General features: G+C 50.6%; 1 protein-coding gene across 3 annotated transcripts in view; it reads right to left on the reverse strand.

The window, feature by feature from the left end:
- Nucleotides 1-1,274: 1,274 nt before the first annotated feature.
- Nucleotides 1,275-21,616, reverse strand: part of RAI2 (retinoic acid induced 2) — a 47,341-nt gene continuing 26,999 nt past the window's right edge. The window contains exons 1-2 of one of the 3 annotated variants that reach the window (XM_072849190.1): nt 16,467-16,569; nt 1,275-3,989 (exon numbers count right to left, since the gene is read on the reverse strand). In XM_072849190.1, coding sequence (XP_072705291.1) covers nt 2,223-3,884 — 1,662 coding nt within the window. In that variant the 5' untranslated portion in view covers nt 3,885-3,989; nt 16,467-16,569 and the 3' untranslated portion in view covers nt 1,275-2,222. Of the gene's footprint in view, nt 3,990-16,466; nt 16,570-21,616 lie in introns of those variants that run through there. The other 2 variants (XM_072849197.1, XM_072849182.1) reach the window with 2 other exon arrangements.

The following is a 21,616-nucleotide window of genomic DNA, read 5'->3' on the forward strand; positions in this document are numbered from 1 at the left end:
TGCAGCCAGCGTCACCGCCTGGCGCTGCCCTGCCTCGGCCGGACACCCTCCCTCCGCCTGCTGAGGATGCTGCGGGGATGACGCTCGCACAAGGATGGCAGGGATCGGGGCGGTCGGTGCAGCAGGTGTAACCACCAGTGTGAGAAGCAAATAATAAATAAATTTAAAAAATTAAAAAAAAAAAAATCCCAGAAACTTCTTTTGAACTTGCTTCTGTCAACTGCAAAATAAAAATGACAGCAGCTAATCCTGTGACAACCTCCTTTTTAAATAATCGGGTGTAGCCCTGGGGGAAAACTACATTTTCAGAAGGTTTTTGACACTCTGGAATGGGCCTAGCTGAAACAGAGTGGGGCAGTGACAACTGGGCCGGCCGGCCCAAGGGCTGGCGAAAGCCTGAGCCTCTGCACTGCAATAACCAGAAGATGACACATTGCATCAGCAGTTTCTTGGAAGGAGCAAACCAAAGTAGCAGAGTATTTTCAATTAAGAAAAAAAAATATTTCAAAAAAACCAGTTGGATGACTAAACATTAATGAGTCCATCAACACTTTACACATTGTCAGTCGACCAGCCTTGGGAAAAATAAAAGGCTTTAAAAACACTTAAAAAGCAAGAGTTTGACAGAATTTGATGCTACGCTTATGTGCAGGTCCTTCATTTTCATCTTAAGCAAGAGGGCAGCGATCCTTCAGCCCAGTAAGAGAGCAGCAGCGTGCCTTTCCTCACCTCCTAATGCAGATGCGTTTCCTGAATAGGGAATTGGTGTCTGTCGGCATCAAAAGTTTGAACAGATTTTGGCATGACACCGCTGCCTAAGGATGGGATTAGACTTCTAACCCTGAAGCCGCTTCTTTGGGCAACTTCTCATTGCGTGAATGACTGCAAAAACTTTCCCAAAACTGTCCAAGAGGAGTCTTGGAAGTAGCTTGGCTACAGCTAGGTGAAGGAAGGCACGGTTAGCGTGCGACAGCATCCAGCTCCTGGGTTTACGATGTTTTTTTTATTTAGACTATGGGAACATGTCATTTGAAGTAATAAAAAATAGTTTTTCTGCTTAACAGGTATAACCACAAAAAGGCAGCGCCCACTGAAAATTGTTCTCTTGCTCTCACGTTCATTCTTCCGTCAGGATGGGTTTTTACAAGCGAGCCGTGTGAACTTGAAGGCCAACAGAGAAGAATGCATAGAAGAATGCATCTCCAGCTCACTTCCATACACAAGTGCAAAACCGTAACCTACCAGAACTTTTATTTTAATTGTACATTCACATTTCTCCATTGACGTGGGCGGCTTGTACACTGCCGAGTGATAAAGTTACACAGTTCTGCTCTCTCATGTGCATTGATTTCAGCCATCAAAGAAACTCAGAAAACTAACAATAAACAACTTTTCCATATAGCTGTAGTCAGGCTGGGAAAAATTATGCTACTTTTCCTTCCCCTCCTGCCCCCTGGCAACCGAATTCCCCTGACTTTTAGGCTTTTCTCTTTCAAATGACTGCTAATATTACTTAATATTTTAAGATGTTTCCTGTGGGTCCCTCGCAATGAAGCTGGTGTTAGGTGCGCGCTGGGCTGCACCGCCCGCTCGCTCTTGCTCCTCCGGAAGCTCGTTTGGGCGCATCGTTAGCGGCTGTTGCGACGTGCTCTCCGACAGTGCTGCGGGACAATATAATTTTTCTTAGCCTGTGATTTTTTCTTAACATTTTAGGCTCGTCACAAGTCAGTTGCGGCGCTTTACAGTTTACAGACTTTTTGCCAAACCTTCTCCGTACACTGAAAGCAATTCAGAAATGACAAAAAATGCCGCAACCAATTAGCACGTACAAACATTTATTTTGAAATTTCCATTCCGGCCGTTATGAAGAATTACATCATCAAAGCACTTTATGGCAGTGAAAATAGCTCTTACCCCTCTGACTCATCCGTTACTCCATTAAAGCTGCAAAATGTGCAATCTGCTTGAAAAATAGGTTGCTTTTTATTCAGTTTCCCATGAAAAGTCAAAATTCGATAACAAAAAAACCAAAAGGAAAAAAAAAAACCAACCCAGCTTATAGGGACTCTACATCTGATCCTCTCCCCCTTCCCCCAAAAATAACTTACAAAGATAGTTTAAAGTTCTAAATGAGTTTAAAACCAAGTGCATCTTTTTTATTATTTTCTTCTTCTTCTTCTTCTTCTTCTCATAATAATCTTAAAATTCTAAAAACCCATAATTTACTTTCTTGGAAAAAAGGCAGCGAGCCGTTGCTTCTTGATTGGAAGAATATGTATCTCCGGCGAGTTCATTTTCTTTAGCTTTACGCTCCTGTTTTTGACGGGTTTCCTGAGGGCCTCGGCGCTGTCCCGGGGCTCGGGCGGGCTCTTCACGTCGTAGCACTGCAGCACCGAGTCCTGGGGCAGGTCCCTTTTGAAGGAAAAGTTTTTGGTGGAGACCCCCGACAGGCCCTTGATCTTGCCGCAGAAGATGGTGGGCACGGCGTCCTTGACGGAGACGATGACTTTGGCTGTCTGCGAGGTGCTGACGATCTCGATGTTGTTGCCGGCCTTGGGCTCGCAGCCCGCCCTGCCCGCCTGCTCCACCAACCACTTCTGCGGCTGCCGCAGCAGCTCGGCCGGCCCGCCGCCCGGCCCCCTGCCCTCCGCCTTGCCCGCCGCCTCCGGGGGCTTGCAGGGGGCGAAGGGGGCGGCCGGGCCGGCGAGCTTGTCCGGCGCAGGGTGACCGCCAGCCTCGACGGCGGCGGGGCCGGCACCGGCCACCTCCCCGTGGGGCCCCCCTGGCTTGCGGCAGGAGGCAAGGGACAAGTCCAGGGCCCCGTCCTCGGGCGGAGGCGGCAGGGCGGCCTCACTGGCCCGGGGCGCGGGCGGCCCTTTCATGGAGAGGTCCAGCGCCTCGTTCTCGCCACCCATCTTGATGACGGTGTGGCGGCTCAGCTGGGGAAACTCCCGAGGGTGGAGGAGGTCGAAGGGCTTCGTCTCCTCCTTCTCCAGGGGGGTCTGCGTCCCCTTGCAGGAGTGGGGGGTGAAAAGCGGCGGCTTGGGTGGGTCGGGGACCGCCTTGGCCTCGGTGCCGTGGGGCACGGGGATGGGGACGGGGATGGGGATGGGGACAGGGACGGGCAGGGGCACGATGACGGGGTAGGGCACCAGCAGCGTGGCAGGGGGCACCAGCGGGGAGAGGGGGGAGCTGAAGGCCTGGGGCGGGAGGGTGGCGTAGTCGGGTGGGGGCTGGCAGGGGGTCGAGCCCAGGGCACCCTGCGAGGGAAACAGGTCCTGAAGGACAGCGGCGAACCCCGGCGTCTGAAAGACGGGGGGCAGGACGGGCTCCTGGGCTTGGCCGGAGGGCTTGGGGTCCAGGAGCTGGGGCTGCCCGACGGGGGCGGCGGCGCCGGGGAAGAGGCCGGTGTGCAGGGGGCTGGCGGGGCAGGCGGCTCCCGGGGGCAGCACCAGGGGCGAGTTCAGGTGCTGGAAGACGTGCTGCTCCAGGAGGACGGGCAGCGGGACGGGGCCCTGGCTGGTCATGACGTAGGGGGTGGCAGCGTTGGTGGCCGGCATCTGCGGGGCGGCGCTGCCGGCGACCTGCAGGTGGATGGGCAGGACGACGGGGCTGTCCCCCAGGCAGATGGGCTGCAGCACGGTGGCCGCCACCTTCAGGGCCACCCCGCTCTGCGACTCGGCCGGCGGTGTCAGGATGGAGGGCGCGGGGACGGTCACCAGCGGGGACAGGGCCTTCTTCATCAGGTCGGCCGAGTTGATGTTCCAGGCCTCCGCTGTGATCAGCTGGGCCACCCCGTTCTCCAGCTTGTTGTTGGCTATCGCCGAGGGCGAGCTGGTGACGTCCATGGGCAGGTTTGGGGCGTCCTTGTACAGCTCCTCCATGTCGCAGGGCTTCTGGGGCTCTGCCGGTGCTGCCTCTACATCGCCGTCAGCGGGACCCGCGGCGGCTCCGGGCTGCCACGAGCATCGGCACGGGCATAATTTGGCCTGCAAACCAGAGACATATTTTAGGCACCACATAAATCTCCTCCTTAAAATAATATTTGCAATTGCCTTTAAAGACCCCATCGCCAAAGAAAAGCCGTTAAACATTTCCACGCGTCAGGCTAACGGCTCCATAATACAGTGTAGTACATACACAGAGATGCTAGATATACACACATCCGTGAGTGTTGTACGAAGAGTTTTGAGGAACTTATATTTAGCCGTAAACACAGATAATTTAAAAGGCCTCAAGGGCTGCCTGCAGCCAACCCCCCCGCCCCGTATGCAGCCTGAAACAGGGACTCGGGCCGTCCATTTCACGTTTTTAAACAAAGCTTCACATAATGACAGTGTGTGGCAGAGCCGAGCGACAGCGCACTGTTTTAACTCAACAAAAGCCCCAAAACCAAACATTTCTAAAAATATCGTGGCTAAGAAATGTTCCGCCATGGGTGAAGGGTCCTCGCTTCCCCTAAAATACTCATCCCTTTCTTCTCCCAGTGGGATTTACTAAAGGCAAGCAGGCGAGCGTCGCCCGCTGCGTACAGCACCTCCGAAACTGCTGTGTGCAGGATGAGAAAGGAGCAAACCCAGACCAAACCCCAACGTTCACCCTGCCACAGAGCTAGATGGAGACGGTCATGTGAACCAGGCACCTGAGTCACAAAAGACACGAAGAATAAAAAAATAAATAAAAAAATCAAAGCAACTTCAAATTTATTTTGACAGCACAACCCTTCACATTAACCAAGCAAATGGCAATTAAAAAGGGCAGAGATGGTTTCCCTTCATGAGCGCGGTGAAATTTGCAGCCTATTTTCTAAAAAGATTAACACTCCCTTCCCCTGAAAAAAAAAGGCAGCAAACTAATGGCGCTGCGCATCCATTTATTCAGAAGGATAAATAATTTCCGCCCTGCGAGCTGCCGCCGGCAGACTTTGGCTGGGGGCTGGCCGCTCCGCCCGTGCCTCTCCCGAAGTGCGCGGTGCATCCTGCCGTAGTAATAATCACCATGGAAACTTGTCCGGTTTCAACTCCGTTACCATGGGAAAGCACCGCTGCACCCCAAATTTACATTTTTCACCTGCACGCGGCCAAATCCCGCTCCCTACGAAGGAAACGCGTGCCATCGCTGCTGCCCGGCTGGCCGGGCCGGTGGGAGCGAGGCGCTTCCCTGCGTCCCGCAGGCACGCGGGCGTTGGGGTGATAGGGAGGGCAGCGCCTCTCCGAAATCGGCTGGGTGAGGAGTCCCAGCCTGGGGACGCGTCTCTGTCTGGCAACACACGAAGAGCTCCGCCGGCGCTGGCACTTACGGAAATTATTTGCTCTCATAGATGTTTGTAAGACCGACAAACCTGCAAACTAAGAGGGGACAGGGAAGAGGGGGGGGAAAAAGCAAACCCCACGAACAAAGGCTAAAAAATGGCCAAGGCAGGGAAGCAGGAAATCTCCCGAGTCTCTCCTGAGACCTGTAAATCCTTGGATTTGGCAGCGAGATGCCATGGCGAGCGCGAGACTACAGAAACGTCGGGAGTTAATAGTGGAGGCTGGTTGGGGAAAATGCTAATCATTTATCAGGCGCGTTTGAGTTCTTAAAAAGGATTTTTTAAAGTAAACAGATGAGTCATTTCTTTTCCCCTCCTGCTGCTAGCTTAGGGAGAATAATTCCGGATTTTTCTCATCTCATGAAATGTTCTACAGAAAACATTCACAAATAGAGGGTTGAGCGTTTTTTTGTTTGTTTCCTTTTCCAGCCTTGGCTGAGACAGATTACAGGCACGCAGAGATGCCCAAGCACTGAAAAAAAGGAGCAAAAATCAAATCCCTTATTCAGAAAGTGACAAGTATCAGTACCAAAAAAAATTGGGCCAGTCTTGTTTTGGAAAAAAAAAAAAAAAAAAAAAAAAGAAGAGCAATCGTTTCTAAAAATGAAGACAATGAGGAGACTGCTCAGCAGATTCAAGCTGAAAAAAAATAGATGTTGCTTCTCTTAAGGAATTAAAAAGCCATTTTCTACTGCTCTTCTATGATCTCTCCCTCCCTCTTTTTAAAATGACCATTTTAAAACCCTGTGGTCTCTGCAGCGTTCACCAGCATCTTTGCTCCCCCAGCTGCTGCAGCACAGCCGAGTATTCTGCACATGACACTGCCTCTTCCCCATGTTTCTGTTTGCTGGAGAAGCATGAGATCGCGGTGTTTTCACAGAGAATTAATGATCTGGCGGGGACAGGAAATGACCCCCTGTTCCCCTGGCAAACCCATTTAACGTTGAGAAATAGAAAAATTAAGATGAAAATTACGCTGCGTAAGAGACTTGAGGGATTAGCATGCTGTACAGACCCACCGAGAGAGAGACAGATCACCGCCGAAGATGAAAGTATAAAACATAATAAAATCCTCTCATTGCTGCTTTAAAAAGCGCCAGGGCTGGAGGCAGAGGAAATATCTAGATGAGGGGAAGAAGAGCTCATCTATCACCATCAGACACCTTGAAGAAATGTCTGTGGGGTTGGTTGGGGTTTTTTTTAAAGTATAGTCAAATACTGTTTTCCACACCGAGTTCTATATGTTTCTGGGATCTACAAATACATATTGTTGACTATGCTGCCTCTGGGAGGGCCCCACCGTGTGGGGAAGGAGAAGGAGAGGAAGGTGAGGTGCAGCTCTCGACCCCGGTTTATGGACTTGGGGTGGGCTTTTCCCCCCCTCACCTTTCCCATGCGGATGTGTACCTTTCCGCACTTCCAGTGCACCTGCTTCTTGAGCATGTGATAGCTACAGAAGAAAATAAAACATATACATATATAGACTTACAAATATTTCCTGATCCTGCCCGCAGCTTGGCAGCAGCTGGCTGCCAGGTACAGCAGAGTCCCAGCGCAACTGCCCCCTGCCCCCTGCCCCCTCACAGCAATTTTCGGTTTCACCCGGGAGGCAATCCCAGGGCTGCTAAACATGTATTACACTAAACACCTATTATCAAGGTCAGTAAGCAGACAGAGTGAAAAGGATCCAAGTCCCCAAGCCTCAAAAGAGGAAATGTTTGAAGATCTGGGATCGAGAGACGGTTTGAAGTTGTCCAAAGAGGTGTTTTGTAGTTCCCGGACTCCTTTTTTATCCTATGTACACTGAGTACACGGTACAAAGCCGTAAGTCAACATGGAGGTTACTTAAACTAAAGTAAATTTTCAATGCTGGTATTAACAGTGATAGCTATACTATATTTCTCTTTTAGTAAAAATCATCCTGAAGTATGTGCTGGGTTTGATTTTTTTTGGTTTTTTTTAAGATTGCTGCTTCACTGCACATAAAGTATTCAGAGTTACCCAGTTTTTAAAACAAGTTTTATGTACCTAATACACACAAATGAAGGTAATATAATTCAGTGAAATTGCCTTAAGTTTCCTGTCTACCACACCTGAGTGCCAGAAAAATCAATTAATTTCACTTTCCCTACTTATCTATTTAATATTTAATTTGCTGTTTGTTTTAATTGAAAAGAAGCTTGCAACGCTGAAAAGAGCCCTATTGTAAATAACCCGGGCTTTCCCACCGGGGTGCTGATAAGAGTTAAGTTCATAGCACTATGCAATGATGTGTGTAACTGCACAGGAAATGGTATGTTAGCTGTACAGAAATGCCATGAAAGGGGTGGTGATAACTCCAGCTTATTTTTTTTATCTCCTGCTGATGGCTGTGCAACAGACTTTTCTCAGGGCTGTTGCGTGCCTTCCTGTGGGACAGCAGCACTGCGCCCTGCGCAGCCATCCCCGCGCTTCTCCTGCCCGTCCATACCCCGGCTTGTACCTCGCTGTCGACACAGAATGCAAATTATACTGTGCACGCTATGGAAAGGGTCTCAGATGCCCCCTTTGTGGGATGCCCTGCTCAGTATCTCCTGGAAAAATTGGGTTTCCTTTCAGTACAAACACAGTATCAAAACCAAAACAAGATTAGAAATCTTGACTTAATGGAACAGCTTGGGGACAAAATTATGGACGGATTTGGACTTCGGTGTTTTGCCAAAACTTGCCGCTCGCTGTCACTGATCCTGCTGCCAGAAGCAACGTTTGAATTTTTGCTCCGCAGAAGCCCATGAACAAGGGCCGTGGTGAGAGCACCCCCGCCGGGGACACCCCACCGCCCTTCGGGAGGGCGGCAGACCTGCCAAGCACCCCCGAGGGCCCACATCTGACCAGAGCTCCACGCCAGGTCCTGCACGCCCCGGTCCCCATTGGGCTGATCCTGCCGCCGCATGGCAGCATGGCCCATCGCCCTCGACGCACCATGAAACCAGGCACCCAACCTGCACCCTACTGAGACGTGGGTTTCTTAAGGAGCTCAGGGTTGGGCCTGCCCCTCCTCAGCAGTCTCAGCGGCCGAAGCCTGACCCATCTTTCTGCATCCTTCTGCAGTAAATACACAAACGGGCAACGAGGACACATATTGACGTAGACCGATGAACAATAAATTGTCTTCCATCCTGCAGTTTTTGCTTTGTATAGTTCGAGCCATACACAAATAAAGGCTTTACCGTATTGTTATTGGTGTCTTGTTGCTAGAAGAGAAGAAAATGTATTTGAACAAAGTGAGCTTTCATATACCAAATACATGGAGCTATTAATACACAAATAATGTCCAGGTTGGCTCTCCCATGCATGCAAATCACGGATGATTTCAGCAGTGTTTGCCTCTCACATTTCTCACTGATTCACATATTCAGGCAGCTGGGATTGACAATCCTGGCCATCCCGCACACCCTTTTAGTACTGTAATCCTCAAGCACGGAAGGGCGGAGGAGTAACCAACTCACAGCTAATGAACTAACCTTTTCCCCTGCATTTCACCGTCGTGGTGCTGCGTTTGACACCCCAAACGCCTCGGCCAGGTGCAGAGGCACCAGGAGGGCCGGCGCGACCTGTCCCCTCTCTGTTCGCAGGAGGGCTGATGGTGACCACCTCTAAGGTACAGGGCAGGCGAGCGCAGGAGACCCACAGGCCGTTTGTTAAGGCAACCAGCCCCTCACCCTCCTGCCAGCTCACCATCAGACCCCAAACGCGGTCCCATCACCTCTGGAAAGGGGGCTCGATGCCCCCTTGGTCATCACCAAAGGGGAACCGCCGGGGATGCACTTCTCTGTCCCCTCCGAGGGGCACCGAGGAAACATCCCAGTTTAGCCCTGCCCTCTCCCCCCTCCCTCCCAAATGGCTCAAATGCCCAGCAACTCCCTGTTAAGATTTAGGAGGCACCATTCAAAAGTGACCGAGGGCAAGGTGAGAAAGACACTGGAAAGATGGGCGGGATTCACTCTGGTATCAGCCAGAGAGAAGAGGGAGGGCTACACCGGCGTATCCCTGCCGGCATGAAAGCTACACCCGCAGCCTTTGCTCCTCATCCCTCTGCGCAACGTCCCCCGCTCACCACGCACCTACGCGCTGCCCCGCCGTACTTCCCACTCTGTGGGAGCTACGTCGTGGAGGTCATCCTCGGCTGGACGCTGCCGAGGAGCAGTTAAAATAAGAGCATCTCATCAGACAACTTCAGAAGACGCCGGAGGAGTAACAGGGCCCTGATGCAGCTCATGCAACAGGTACTCTTCTATTTTCCACTACTGCATTATGGATCCTTCCGGGAGGTGAACCTATTTGTGTCAAAGCTCCCATCCGGGCTGTTAAGCCCTGGGGGAACGAGAGGGAAAGGAAATCATTACGGCAGCGCAAAATGGCATGTTATAGATGGGACATTGACAATATGTATACACTGCTTCGGCACACAGCACCATCGTTCTCAAATGCAGCGGCTTGCCTGGCTGATCGTACTTCGGTTCTCTTAACTAGTCCAGCTGAGAAATACCACGGCGGTCTGCCTATTGCACAGGCTAATCACCTGCAAAAAGCTGCGTTACAGTCATATATTTGCTAACTATATTGCTGTTGTCAACAGCCTGTAGTTAGCAATCCATTCCGGGGAGGAGAGAACTCACTTTCTTCTCATTTAAAAACAAATCAGACCAACTGAAAAAAAAAATCCTGTCACAGACCTGAAACCAGTGTCTTTAACTCCCAAGGGCAATATATACAAGACAGATGATAAACGCTGTGGAAGGAATAGAGCATTTGCCTGACAAATTTCAAGCTGTAGTGAATTTTTATATCCAATTTGAAAGCCTTGCAAAAACCCCTACATTTGTAGCAGAAACCGTGACATAGCCCAAGCGCAAGGGAGACCGCACACGCCGCCGTACTGCCAGATGCCTCTTCCCTTCCTCTGCTCCATTCACAAACTATTCCGATAACTGGATATAACACTTCGCTGAAGGTCTCCTACTTTCAAAAGGACCACCGCTTCTGCAGTATATAGTATTACATATAAGCAGGCAGTATAAAAACCGGGCTACTTTGAAATGACTTGAGATTGATCTTGCTATTCCCAAATGCTCAAGTTTCTCATACCCGCAGCACATCCCAGTTCCTGGGGTCTCTAAAGTGTTAGGCTTGGAGGAACCTTGCAGCAAGTTTCCAAATATAAAACCTTTCAAAAGGTGGCTTATTTTTTTCCCTTAGCATAGTACCGAAATGCCTAAACAGCAGCAGCTTGCTTAGCCTACAGTAAGTTGAACACACACTCCAAGGCGGAGACAGTGCACGGAAGTCTAATGTATTAAACCTGACATGTGAAGGACGAATATAAATTTGCCAGCCATAATTACTGCTGAGTCACGTGCCACCCAGTTTGGTGACGTCCCTTCGACCCAGCAGGCTCTTCTGACTCGCTGCAGCTTTTGTACTCCAAATTTCTGTTCAAACAGGGAAAATGAGCTACCACTTTTGCGACTGCAGAAGTATCTGTTTAAGTCAGCTTTCCCTTGATGCTGCTGGTAGCATGCAGATGTCTCCTCCTGGAACGTGACATGGTCCCTTGGGATGGGGACATTGGCGGCTGCAGCAGTGTGGTGGGACTGGTGTGTCGGGGACCCAGCAGTCACGCTCCTACCCTGAGCACCTGCGCTGGGGAGGTGCTGCCTGCGTGGCCCTGGGCAAAAATCTTCTCACCAGCAGCTCCCCAAAAGCCAAACTGTAGGGCTGCTCGCTCCTGGGAAAGTCCTGCCGCACTCCCCTCCGCCCCATCGTGCCCCATCTCAGCCCCATTGTGCACCTCTGCTTGCTCAGAATCACAGAATCACAGATGGGTTGAGGTGGGAAGGCACCTCTGGAGGTCATCTGGTCCAAGCCCCCTGCTCAAGCAGGGCCACCTACAGCCAGTTGCCCAGGACCATGTCCAGGCAGCTTCCGAACATCTCCAAGGAGGGAGACTCCACAACCTCCCTGGGCAGCCTGTGCCAGGGCTCGGTCACCCTCACAGTGAAAAAGTGTTTTCCTGACGTTCAGAGGGAACCTCCTGTGTTTCAGCATGTGCCCATCGCCTCTGGTCCTGCCACTGGGCACCGCTGAGAAAAGCCTGGCTCCGTCCTCTGTGAACCCTCCCTTCAGGTATTTATATACCTTGTTGAGATCCCCCTTGAGCCTTCTCTTCTCCAGGCTGAACAGTCCCAGCTCTCTCAACCTTTCCTCATAGGGGAGGATGTTCCAGTCTCTTCATCACCTTCACAGCCCTTTGCTGGACTCTCTCCAGTATGTTCATGTCTCTGCTGTACTGGGGAGCCCAGAGCTGGACCCAGCACTCCACGTGTGGCCTCACCAGCGCTGAGGAGAGGAGAAGGATCACCTCCCTCGGCCTGCTGGCAACATCCTCCTAATGCACCCCAGGGCACCATTAACCTTTTTTGTGGCAAGGGCATATTGCTGGCTCATGGTCAACTTGGTGTCCACCAGGACATCCCAGGTCCTTTCCTGCCAAGCTGCTTTCCAGCTGGCTGGCCTCCAGCACACACTGGTGCCTGGGGTTGTTCCTCCCAGGTGCAGGACTTTGCACTTCTCCTTGTTGAACTTCATGAGGTTCCTGTCAGCCCATTTGTCCTGCCTGTTGACGTCCCTCTGGATGGCAGCACGACCCTCTGGTGTATCAGCTCCTCCCGCCAGTTTTGTGTCATAAGCAAACTTGCTAACAGTATGCTCTACCCATCATCCAGGTCATTAATGAAGGTGTTGAACAGGACTGGATGCAGTGCTGATCTCTGGGGTACACCACCCATCACTGGCCTCCAACTTGACTTTGTGCCACTGACCACCACCTTCTGGGCACAGCCATTCAGCCAGTTTCCAGTCCACCTCACTGTCTGCTCATCCAGCCCGTACATCAACAGGTTGCCTATGAGGATCTTATAGAAGACAGTGTCAAAGCCTTCCTCAAGTCCAGGTAGACAATATCCACTGCTCTCCCCATTGTCTACCAGGCTTGCTGCTCATACAGTAGGTCAGCTTCCCATGGGGAAGGCAAACCAGCAGCGGGTGAGAGGCTAAGAAAGTCTAAATTAAAATGGTATCAGGGAAAAACTGGACTTACTCTAGGGATATCTCTTGCATCGGAGCTTCTGAGATTTACTATACCTTGACCTCCATGGCTTTCACACACGCGGTGCACCCGCGTGTTTACTTTTGGAGTGAGATCATAGGAAGAATGCAGACTCACGCTAGCATTAAAAGACTTCTTAGGCTCGAAAAGTAAAGTGCATGATTTTCCTATGGGAAAAAAATATTTTAAACAATTTTTCCTGTCATTAAATATCCCATTTAACTGATTATTTAGTATCATTTTCAATCAAAACATTATATTTGCCAGCAAAGCAAAGAAAAATGAGCTGTTTTGAGAATACAGAGCTAAACAAAACAAACGAGAGAGCCGTAACTTTACAGTAAATTTTAAAAACCATGCATTTTGTTTTCCCAGCAATGGAGACACCAATGATAACAAGAGGAGAAGGATACCAATTAAATGTAATTGCCAGCCCGCTTCCCCAAAACCCAAACCAAAAAGCACTCAGTGTCAGCCTGATAAAATATTTGCTCCTTTCCCAGTCAAGTGCTTTATTAAACAGTCCTTACCGCATCTCAGTTCTTACAAAGGATTTCCAAGTTTGATGTCAGTGTAACGACTTCAAAGCCCCATTAGTCCCCCGGCGGAGGTTTGTTCTCCACTCAGAGACACTCGGCTCGCTATTTTGTCCTGACCCTCTCCACTGATCCCAGGCTCAGATATTTTTACTACATTCATTTGATCTTTTCTGATATCCAGACGAGAATTGGTATCTGTGTGGCAAAGACCAACGTCCATTGCCCATCTCTTCTTGCTTACATGAATCTGTCTTGCTCCTGGCTACAAAGGATGGGGTCCCCTCACGGACCAGTTACCAAGTCTCAGCCGACAGGTTAGTGAGGTAAAGTTAAAATCAGTTTCTAAACTGCTATGGCACTTTTGCAGGCAAAACGTCTGACTTTGCCCCATTACACCAGCATGGTTTCGACCGCTTCAGCTGTCTCCTGACTAGCCACACAAGCAAAGCACGCTAGAGTACCCCTCGAGGGGTAAACCAGCTTCACCAGCTCAAAACCCATAAATGAAGTGAGGTGCCACCACCACCACACGTGCCCCGAGAGCACCAGCCCCTCAGACGTGCTGCAAGCCCTTTCCCATCCCCTCCTTATGGCACGCCAGCTCCAGTTAAAAACCACTTTTTCTTGGTGCAGGCAAGGCCAGAATAGGGCTAACCTCAGCACGGTTGAGGGGACTGCCCTTAAACTTGTCTTGCTTCTAGACCTTCTTGAGACAGAGAGGAAGAAGCAGAAACCAGACTGAATGTCTTTTAAAGCCATGGGGGTTAGAACAGCAAATCCCGACACTTCTGTAACTCATCTTAAATCAACTCAAAGCCAAATTTTCACATAACCTCTCATCATCCAAATATAGTCTGGGTTAAATAAATAAATAATGAGAAGAAAAGCAAAACCAAGTAAAAAACTGAACCGTCCAGCTCGCAGATCCTTTTTGGTGAGGTACGAATGCCCCTATCTAAGACCACAGGTAAGGACGTGCAGATGATTAACCGCACACACGCGTGCCACCCAGCTTGCCACGGTGGGCCAAAAGGGCAAACCCCTTCTCCCCCCTGTAGCTTTGATGGCTCTCAGTGGCACAGATAGTGTCCCAAATGACAAGATTTAGGGATGGGCCAAAGAACTGCGGACCAAAACCAGACTCATCAGCTTCTCTTCTCTTGTGGGACAGGAGTATCGTGGTGCTGCTTGGGGAGAAAAAGGGTAGAGGAGTGCTCCCTTCCCCCGTGCAAAATGCGGTTATTTAATACTTCACCCTTCCCTACTGGCATGAGTAACCAAATGCTCCTTCAGCTTGCCACTTCAAGATCAAGTTTTATGTTCATAGCTTCACATTTATTAGACTGACTCTCCCTCTCCTCCACCCCATCACTTTGATAAACCAAGCCCAACATTTCATCAGCTACACGACGGTGCTAATCCTCAGCAGATTTCAAACTTGCCCTACTCTTGCACCACCCTATCTAAAAATGTGTGGATGGAAAAGCTCTCAAGCAAAAATAGCCCCTTATTTTCTTCCTTGCAAAATCTGTAAGCAGCTGCAAGGATTTTGTTTAAAAGAGACAGAAACATGTAGGATTCCTGTGATGTGAGGAAAACTGCACCATTTTTTCTTTGAATTTCGCATCCTTTTACACACTCGCTTTCACCCCAGTGTCTGTACCATTTCCTGGTCTGACTTTGAGAGGCAGAGAAATGACCTCTTCTTTCCGTCGTGCCGTGATGCACAAGATGTCAGCCTTCTGACTGAATTCAAGATAACACCAGCGTGAGACGCAGCATTATGGTGCTGAAGGATATAACGAGAAGACCTCACAACATTTCAACATGTTTTCACCCTCAAAGACCAGTTTAGCCCTCCTAGAAGCCCCTGTGCTGAACTGTGAAATATAGATGCCTCTGACCAAAAATAATATGCAAATAACAGAAAATACTGAAAAACTGTTTTGTTGCATCTCAGTGCCACTGAGGTTACTGCTGTCCAGTTAACAGGTCCAGGTTACTTGTAACACCTACAAATGCCCCACACGCACTTACATACATGCATGCATTTACAATCTCCAAGCGCTTCCTCTCTAATGCCTTCTGCCTCATCCATTTGACGGTGAGGTCTTCTGGGCAGCCATCGTTTTGGCGTGTGATTAGCACAGCACACAGACCTCAGCGTGGATTCCAGTTACCACTGCAATCCAGATTGCCCGTCACTCGTGAGGACGAGTGGGCACACATGCAGGCATGGACTCACCGAGGTGGCACAGGACTGCCTTCCCTCTCAGTCTAGCTGCTGGCCACTGCTTGCGCTTGCGTTCCTCCAGCATGCCTTCTCCTCCCATTTCATCAAGGTCTACCATGTTTCTTTGCTGCCAGAGTGCTTATAGTCTGTCTAAGTGTGAATGTTAAAGTCCAAATTTCACTAATTTGATGCTATATGAACAGAGACCTTCCAGCCAGTTCAAAGGAGTCTTCTCCAGCTGAGTATTCCGGCCCCGACTGACATGCTGCTCGTACTGCAGGGAGGTGAGACTATTCCAAACTGCACCCAGAATACTCAAAATAGTAATAATGCCTTTTGTCATCAGGGATCCAGACTCCGACCACTCAGAAAAAAAGGGCTATATTTCAGGAAATGCAGGCAGGGCAACCAGCGCTGTAAAAATAGCACTGCTATTGCAGGTAAAAGTAAATATTATTTTCCTGATACTGTGAACCAGTCAACATGAACAAATTTCGCAGACATGTATTGCGAGAGGAAACAAGGTCAGTCCTGCCCATACTCTTCCATCAAACCTTTGGAGACCACATACATCATGACGAATACCAAATTTTGTTATTATCACTTCCCCTATCTTAATGATGGCTGAGTGGTATCAGAAGAGGAGTGCGCTGCCATAGGATATAGAGCCCCTGACATATTTACTGCAGCATTTTTCACACCATTTTCCACTGCGATGTGTGCTATTACATGTTCAGAAAAACTTAGGGAAACTGCAGGATGCAGAACGACAATTACATCTTTCCCAGATGAGACTACTACGTTAATGGATCGGCGTCATCCATCACCATAGATCGTAAGTCCTCTGAGGAACGTCACCAGGCCACTCCAATAAATCTGACCGGGAGATTTTGTATGTGGCTGTTCGGCTCAGCCCTAGGAAGCAGTTTAGCAACACACTCCACAGCGTGACTACAGCTCAGCTCTCCCAGCGAGGGGACGTTGCTCTACAGCCGTGGAGCTCTGGATGTAGAGGTCCTACATGCCAGTGTGGAAGGGCACACAGGGCTGTAGTTCCTCGCACGCGTCGGCGTTAATTCCTCACACGGTCGGTTCTTCAAAGAACCAAATTTCGGTACGCAGATCGTAGACCGTGAAGGAAGAAAGCTGACTGCGCAGCTTCGTTCCTTCACCAACAATAGCAAAGAAAAGGAAATAAAATATAAAGAAGAACAAAACTAACAGACAAAAAAATACCTGCCAGCAGACCAGTGCAGCTCTGAAGTAGATTTTTTTGCTGTCAATCTTCTTGATTCTTCAGGCCACCTCAGCAGGCGGAGAAGACTGTCTGCCGTGAAAATTTAAGGTGATGCTCTTATTAGGAAAGAACATACTTCTCACAGGCTCTTCCTTCGGGAAAGCCAAACAAATAACCCACAAATAAAAACCTCCATGGCTGTACCATGTCCTAGCTTATCCTTGTAATAACAGGAGAATAAGACCTGAGGCTGTCTCCCCTCCTCTCCCGCGCTAATCCAAATACAGGAGCAGGGTAAGAGCAGGCTGAGGGGAAGGTCAGCCCCATTGAAGCCCTTTTGGGAGGCAGCTCCGAGCGAGGGGGTCCGAGGGCACTTTTGTCTCTCCCACTTTGTGTATATTCTGTTTCAGGCAACGATATATTTTCCTGACACGCTGCTCATGTAGCTGGAGCTAAGCATTTCCTTGTACAGTACTGGGGGTGGGGATCTGCCACGGCATCGCTGCTCCCAGGCTTAACCATTTCGAGCCCTTTCTTCCCTTAGGCACTGGCTTTCACCACCCACCCCACCCCACCCCACGCCTGCCCCAACGCCACGGGCGATGCATGTGGTCCTTCTCCCTCACCCCTGGGTACCCAACACAAGGGCATCAACACCAATGCCTGTTCCCACCAGGACAGGGCCACCACCAGGCATGCTCCCCGAAATGGGGACAGTCTCGGGGTGCTGCCTATGCCTGTCCAACCCTCCCCATCCCCACGCTCCAGCCCTTAAACTCCTCAGCCCCAGGGTGGCTAACCCCCTCCCGCTGGCTCCATATGGGTGCAGCGGGTTTGGCCAGAGGAGCAGGGATGGAGACTAGTGGCTTGGACTACTGGAGCTGTGCGGCAGCGAGTACCTGACGGTAACCAGAAGGGTGCACAGCAGAGCTTAGGAGATTAGCAAAACAAGGAGGAAGTAGTTTTAACTACATAATACTTTCAGGGAATAAAAACTGCCTATAGCCTGTATAAGTCGTGAGAAACGGCACACACTCGTCTTGCCTCAGGCAAATCCATATGTTGGTAGACAAGCTCATCTACAGAAATGATACCCTTTCCTGCAGACAGAAACAGCAAGAGCACCCCAGAAATAGAAAATAATCAGTATTTTCTTGACGGGGTGTTAGAGAAAACAACTGTGCTCATTTAAGGGCTTGCTGTTGGCAAAGAGGGAGGGCAGATGCCCCCAGCAAAAGCACCCCACCATCCCTCTGGCAGGGCAGCCGGCAGGCAGCCAGCACCGGGGCTCCGCAGCTGCCCCCTGCTCAGGGGGCTCAGCGGCTGCCGGAGGGGCTGCCGCACCTTTCGGTTCCTCCTGTGTGCCAAACGGGGGTCTGCCCCACACTGCTCCGAGAAACTCCAGCGGGGCTCTGCTGGCCAGGCACCCCACATGCAGGGACGGGCAGCCTGCGAGGTGCCAGAGCAGCACGTGCCAGGCCGCTGGGCTCCTGCGGGCCACTGCTGGCCGGTCTTTGCCTGGGATTATCAGGGAAATCGGAGGAGTCTGCAATACGAGAGGCACAGCAGGAACAAGCCGCACTGCAACAGGGGTTGCAAAAGAAGCCCAGAGAGCCAAGCTGGCAACCAAGGAAAAACCTCTGTTTTTACCACGTGTCAGCGGACGCACTCACGTGCCAAACCGTTGGCCGAGCTGGGTAAACATCTGACCAGCACAAACCAAACCAGAGGAGACAGCTGTCCCCTGGCGAGCACAAACCCTTTGCGACCCCAATTGAATCTTCCCCAAAAAGGTGTCGTGATCCATAGTTTGAGAAACCGAGCAGACAGCTGCTGGCCACAGCTGCTGGCCACAGCTGGTGGCCACCGGGAAGGGTGGCCACCATGGCAGGTGTGAGTGACCACAGACCAGGAGCCGAGCTCTCTGCCAAGATGGGCTCTGCACCGAGAGGGTGCCAGAGCCGCCCAAAACTCAGCATCCACAATTTTTGCAATGGGGAGGACAGGACAGACCACAACGACCAACCTGCACTTCCTTGGCTGTCTTGTACAACTAACAGGGCCATCTCCACGTGGTGCATTTCCCAGAAAACACTTCATGCAGGTTAACACCAAGGCATGGCAGCCAGCTGCCAGCTGGTGGGTGCAGCACTTGCCTCCGTTTGGGCAAGGGCCCTTGGCCGGACCCCACTGGCAAAGTGCCAGCACCCACGGCTTCATGGAGTACGTGGCCATGGGGAGCAGGCCCCCAGCGCACACCCATCTTGCCACCCCCAGGTGTCCTCCACGTCCAGCGGATATGGTCCTGCAGCACGCCGCCAAAGCTTGAAAAGTCAATAGACTCCCTTGACTTTTTGTCTGACATCAGCAATTTTGTAGCTTAATGCTAGCCAGCGTAAGTAAGAGAGCACACTGCTACCAAAACTTAATTAAAGGGGGGGTGGGCCACCAAAGATCCCAAAGTCACCCAGCTCGATGAACGTCTGGTGAACCCTGCCCTGTCCTTACGGTGGTAAAGGACGATTTGGCCCCTGCTCTGGGACAAAGCTTTCGCCAGGACCCAGCCGCCAGCGCAGGGTGGCCGAGGCTGAGGGGCTGCAAGAGGAGCAGCCACCTCCCATGCCCTCCATGGCAGGTGGCACCAAAGCCACCGACCCGGCAGCAGCAGCAGCAGCACCGGGCACAGCGCTGCGGGGCGCGGGGAACAGGGCGCTGGAGGCCGGCTGTTTGGGTTTAGCTGTCTAAACAGGCACTGAGGGATTAGGTCCCTTTGCGTCTTCAGCACTAATTAAAGGTTGTTTATTATCCGATTGTTCCCAATAGCATATATTTCTTCTTTGTGTAAACACAGCCGACGTCTAGAAAGACCCACAAAACCAAAAGGAGCGGAAGGGTTCGTGTTTGAGCGAGCTATGGGGTGCGAGGGACACCCTGCAGCCCGCCCCGCCAGCGCCCGGCTCTCCCTGGCTGGCAGCCACAGGCACGGGCGCTCCCGGCTGCTCGGTGCCGGGCCGAACGCTGGCTCTGGCTGTTTCTTCCACCCTGGTCGTGACTTGGGCAATAGTTACCAGGAAGAGAAGTTTTGGCCAAAGCATTTGCTCTCAGAGCAGCCGTAGTGATGCGCAATCAGAGCTTAACGAGGCAGCTGGAGCGAGCACACTCCGATGGCAGTGAAGCTGTTACCGCAGCATCCCGGGCACTGCTTGTACACACACAGACACACAAAATGTGCATCTGGAACAACGGGCAGCACCCCCTTAACCACAACTCTTGGGCCCTAGAAAGGGTTTACCTAAATATAGTTAAACAAGGCCCTTTGGCAACGTCTACGTCCTTGATACAGCCAGTGGAGAAGGACGGGTGTCTCCTCCAGGCCTTGGCTTTAGGTGGGCCGTGGGCACCGTGTGGGTTTGGCTGGGACTAGAGCCCAGCATTTACATTAAAAAGCCACCGAAGCTGCAAACTCCAGCACTGAGGGGAACAGAAACGCAACCTTCTCCTGGTTGCCTATATGCTCGTGATTCCACGTTACGATGCATTCTTAAACAGAGAGTTATCCCCCCTTTTTCAAAAGGCCTGTTATGCTGCAAAAAGGGCATACGCAAAAGGAAAAAGTAATTTTTTTCATAGGTTTCTCTGTAACTTTCAAGCATCTGACTCCAAAACAAGTAACACTTTTTTCACGCAGATTTGTATGTGTAATCTAAAAAAATTAAATTGGTCTATAAATCTGCTTTTAATTATGTGATGCTATGTGCTACCCTTGTAAATGTATAGAATTATTTTAGTCTTTCTCTTCCTGCGTCTTACAAAGGCACCATACTGTAGTTTCAGTAGTTGCATTTTTAAATGTGTTTATGTGGGTCACTGCTACTTACAGCGTAAGAAGATTTAGTGAAGCCAGTTTAGCATCAGTCTAGTGCAAAGGAAAAAATTCTTTAATTAAAACCAAAAGAAATATATTGTTCGGTGGGTAAAAATCTCAACATTATCAAATTAAAGTCTCTGGACTTATTCAAGAAGAAACTAGACCTCTGGGCAATTTCATTCAAAAGGTACTTGGGGTTTTGGGGGCTTTTTTTGCTCGTCACAGATTATTTCATGTAATTGGCAATTTCAGGTACAGAGAAGAGAACTGAGAGCATTACAACATCACGATGACATTTCCTAAATGGTGTGATACAAAATCACGAACGATGGAAGAACGTGATTCCTGACGATGGCGGTCCATCTGACGCACGTGGAGCAGCGCCAGCGTGCGTGCCAGCTTGCCCAGAGGGGCTGCACTTCATTGCCGTGTAGCGGCCATCACGGAAGATGGGGGAGAAGGCAACCTGTTTTGATGGCACTGCTCCCAGGTCCTTCCGCTAAGATACAAATAATCTGCAGACAGAAGAAAGCAGGGTGGACATTCAGAAGCCAGGAGAGGCACCTAACGTAGTCTCTGTGTGTTTCCAATGGTCCCAGCTTGCCTTTCCACCGTCTTGGAAAATGCCAGAAGAAAGGAAGATGTTGTTCAGGAAAGGTGAAGCTGCCACTCATGCGGGAAATGACATGGGAGGCTGAACGGCCACCACGAGATGAAAGTCTGAGCGTGTCTGCATGACGCGAGAACAACATCCCTCAGCATCACGCTGCCTGTTGGTAACAGGGAAGTGAGAAGACGAGCGCACTTCAAAGGTTCGTGGCATACTGGTTTATTTTAGCTGAAGCCTGCCTGTGGCAGAGCGGGGAGGACCACAAGCAGAAAGCATCCGCTCTGCATCCTGCGGCCGCTGCCGGAGCGGTTCATCCCCCAGGAACAAAAGCCTTCCTTCTCTTTTCCCTTTCTTCTGGTCAATGGAAGAGGGCAGGCGGGGAAATAGCTGTCATTCCTGCTGCCGAACCACAACCAGTGGAGGCTTGACACTGCAGTGGAGCGGGATGAGATGCTCGGCACCCGCCCCGACACGTCCCTCGGTCTCTACAACAGAAAGCTCAACAACTGTCCATCCGTCAGTAGGGTATTGGTGTGACAGAAACATTAGGTTACAGCAGCCGCATCACTGTGATCCGCAGCTAATTATTCCCCAGCTCCAAAGAGCGGCAACACAGGGAGGAAAGGCACGAGCGTGTAGTCGGTAGTTTGATCCTGTTATTGATTGGATGC

Source organism: Ciconia boyciana, chromosome 1 (assembly GCF_034638445.1).
Source record: "Ciconia boyciana chromosome 1, ASM3463844v1, whole genome shotgun sequence".
NCBI lineage: Eukaryota > Metazoa > Chordata > Aves > Ciconiiformes > Ciconiidae > Ciconia > Ciconia boyciana.